The following is a 3,195-nucleotide window of genomic DNA, read 5'->3' as shown; positions in this document are numbered from 1 at the left end:
GAGTCGGACTCGATGATCTATTGAGGTCCCTTCCGACCCTAACATCTATGAATCTATGAATCAATGAATCTATTTAGTCTAGAGAAGAGGAGACTGAGACTTAATAGCAGCCTTTAAGTAACTAAAGACGGGTTTGACAGACGATGGAGCTGGTTCTCAGTGGTGGCAGATGTCAGGACAAGTAACAAGGGTCTCAAGTTGCAGCAAGGGAAGTTGAGGTTAGATATTAGGAAGAATTTTCTCACCAGGAGCGTAGTTAAACGCAGTAACAGGTTACCCAGAGAGGTGGTAGGAGCTCCATCCTAGGAGGTTTTCAAAACCTGGCTAGACAAAGCTTCAGCTGGAATAATCTAGTTAAGGGTGGTTCTGCTTTTAGCAGGGGGTTGGACTGGATGACCTCTTGCAGTCCCTTCCAACCCTAGCTTTTTATGATTCTACATTTCTAATGTCAGGCCAGCAACTCACCTTGCTACAGTAGTCCAAAAGATCATGATTAAACCCCTAACTTTTGGTAAACATTCATGTAAGGGTGTGGTAGATTTAGATGGGTAAGAATCCATTCCCCTTTCTGAAACTCACCCCAGTTTTACCAAAAAAGTAAAGATGTCATGAAAGCAAACTCATATATACATGGCCAATCTTATTAGAGTATATTATAGAACATTTAGAAACTTTCCATAACTGATGTTTTCAACAAAGTTTTCACTATGAATTTAAATGGAGAGTTAAAAAAAAAAAAGTCAGTAGTATTTGTACTAAATGCATGGGAGGGTTTATTTATTGGGAGGGTTTATTTATTTATTTTAGATTTTCTCTGCATTGCAAACAATTTCAGAGCTGATGCCTCCCCCCTCCCATTCTTTGGCTAATATTGAATTATTTTTAATTGAACATGAATCATTTGCTGGAGGTGGGGAGAGAGAGACTATATTTTTATGGTTTAGGTTTGCGATATTTGAACACCAGTGCGTTATTTCAAAGACAATAGTCAAAATCTGCATAGTTGTCTAACCAATGTCAGAAAAAGACCAATATACACATTATTTTTCATGACAACTTGTTTTTTTGATCATCCTATCACCCAATTCACCCGATTCGCCTTAAGGCCCCTTTTACATCTTTATTCCTCAGGCTGTAGATCATGGGATTCAACATGGGGGTTGCAGTTGTGTATATTAGAGCCAGGAGTTTGCTGCTGTCTGGAGAGTTAGTGGATTTAGGTCTTAAGTAAATCAGACTTCCACTCCCATAGTATAATGTCACCACCATGAGATGTGAGGAGCAGGTGGAGAAGGTTTTATATCTGCCATCAGCTGATGGCATCTTCAGGATGGTGGAGATGATATAGATGTAGGACAAGAGGATGAGAGAAAAGGGGGTGAAGATGACCAATATGGTAGCTGTAAATAGCTGCATTTCATACACAGAAGTGTTGATGCAAGAAAGCTTAATCAGTGGGGGAATATCACAGAAGAAATAATTAATCTGATTTGACCCACAAAATGGCAATGTGAATACCCAAGCTGTCTGTGTTAGGGACACCATGTTACCACTGAACCAGGAGAGAAGTGTTAATGAAAGGCAAACCTTTCTGTTCATAATAGCAGAATACCTCAGCGGGTTGCATATGGCCACATAGCGGTCATATGCCATGGCTGCCAGAAGGAAGCACTCAGACGCCCCTAGGAAGAGCAGGAAGTACATTTGGGCAGCACAGCCCACATAGGAAATGTATTTGTCCTCTGATAGGAAATTAATCAACATCTTTGGGATAGTGACAGATGTATAGCAAATATCCAGGAAAGATAAGACACGAAGAAAGTAATACATGGGAGTGCAAAGAAATGGGTCTGCTGTAAGAATCATGATGAGCACATTTCCCATCAGACTGATTATATAAATAACTAGAAATATGCAGAAAAGAAGTACTTCCAGCTTGGGGTGGTTGGACAAACCCAAAAGGAAAAAATTGGTTATCCTGGTGAGATTTCCCATTTTTAATTCTTCTGCTTGCTCCATCTGTAAGAGAGAATACATATCCAGATAACACATCAAGAAGTATATTGGAGGTGAAAACATAATTTTCTGTTGCAAACCAGTCTTTATTGATTTTTGGCAAAAAATTGATCAGATCTATCAGTGAAATTGAACAGAGAGGAAATGAAATACCTACTCAATTTTAGCTGGATTAATTCCTGAAAATGAATGTTAAAAAAAAAAAAAAAAGGCAAGAGGTACTTCCAGTAATATAAACACTGTCACACGCAAAAAAGCCACTTTCAATTTCTGTTAAGGGAGATCTCCCTTAGGCTCCAATGAAAACCCAAGTCTAAGTCTACATACTCTACAAGTGTCCCTTAAATAATGGTAACATCTGTCCACTTCCCCACCCTCCTCTTTAAAAAAAAAAAAAAGGACTAGAGGATCATTTTAACTGGGCCCTTTAGATATATGTACAGAGAGACACACAGACATGTAGCTAGATAGATTCCCCCACACTTTATACTGCAGCATTTGACTTTCTTTAGCTCACAGAAAGCCGGAGAAATAGTGGTGACAAATCATGGATTTTACTTAGAATATTCAGTGGAATAAAGTCTATTTTACTTTATGTGCCTAAGTGGTATATATATAGCCATGTAGCTGTAAGTCTTGGCCTTTATGCATGGTTTTGGATTTTACTTTGTCTGTCTTGCATACATCTGGAAGAGGTGGAAAGCCCTCCTGTTTTTGCCTGAGGAGTGGTGGAAGTCTGGGTTTTAGGCTCCCTTAAAAACATATGGGGTTTAAATATGCATCACCTGTTTCCTAGAAAAGTGCTTTAACCAACAGGCCATTGTGTAGGCATTGCTCAGCGCCTTCTGCAGTATTCCTCTCAAAGCTAGCACACTTAAACATTCAACACAAAAACAGCACTGCAAAAGATTCTGAGCCATTGGGAACAGGGACTCAGGCTCAAACCCAAGGCTCTGTCCAGTCCAGGGCAGTTTCTGTCTCACTAAATCATATGACCACTGAGTTGCTTGCTTTCTTTCTCCTGGCATTACCTATTTCCTTCACATGACTCCTTGGTGGGCCAGCTTCAAGGGGTTATTAGAGAGTGGTGTGGATAATGCCTTAATGGTGGCCTGGTGGTTAAAGCATTTTTCTGGAAAACAAGAATGAAGATAGGTAATACTGCTGACTACCAACATT

At 39.7% G+C, this 3,195-nt stretch overlaps 1 protein-coding gene across 1 annotated transcript; it reads right to left on the bottom strand.

Moving 5' to 3' along the window:
* Positions 1-1,086: 1,086 nt before the first annotated feature.
* Positions 1,087-2,019, bottom strand: LOC102369855 (olfactory receptor 10A7-like). The gene has a single exon (XM_006034101.3). The coding sequence runs from the start codon at positions 2,017-2,019 to the stop codon at positions 1,087-1,089; it is 933 nt and encodes a 310-aa protein (XP_006034163.3).
* Between the last annotated feature and the right edge of the window lie 1,176 nt (positions 2,020-3,195).

Source organism: Alligator sinensis, unplaced genomic scaffold, assembly GCF_000455745.1.
Source record: "Alligator sinensis unplaced genomic scaffold, ASM45574v1 scaffold79_1, whole genome shotgun sequence".
In the NCBI taxonomy this organism is placed as follows: Eukaryota; Metazoa; Chordata; order Crocodylia; family Alligatoridae; genus Alligator; species Alligator sinensis.
The sequence above is the reverse complement of the archived record's forward strand: the minus strand, read 5'-3'. Positions and strand labels throughout refer to the sequence as shown.

Coding starts and splice junctions, on each gene's coding strand:
- LOC102369855 (XM_006034101.3), bottom strand. CDS start 2,019: ATGGAGCAAGCAGAAGAATTAAAAATGGGAAATCTCACCAGGATAACC.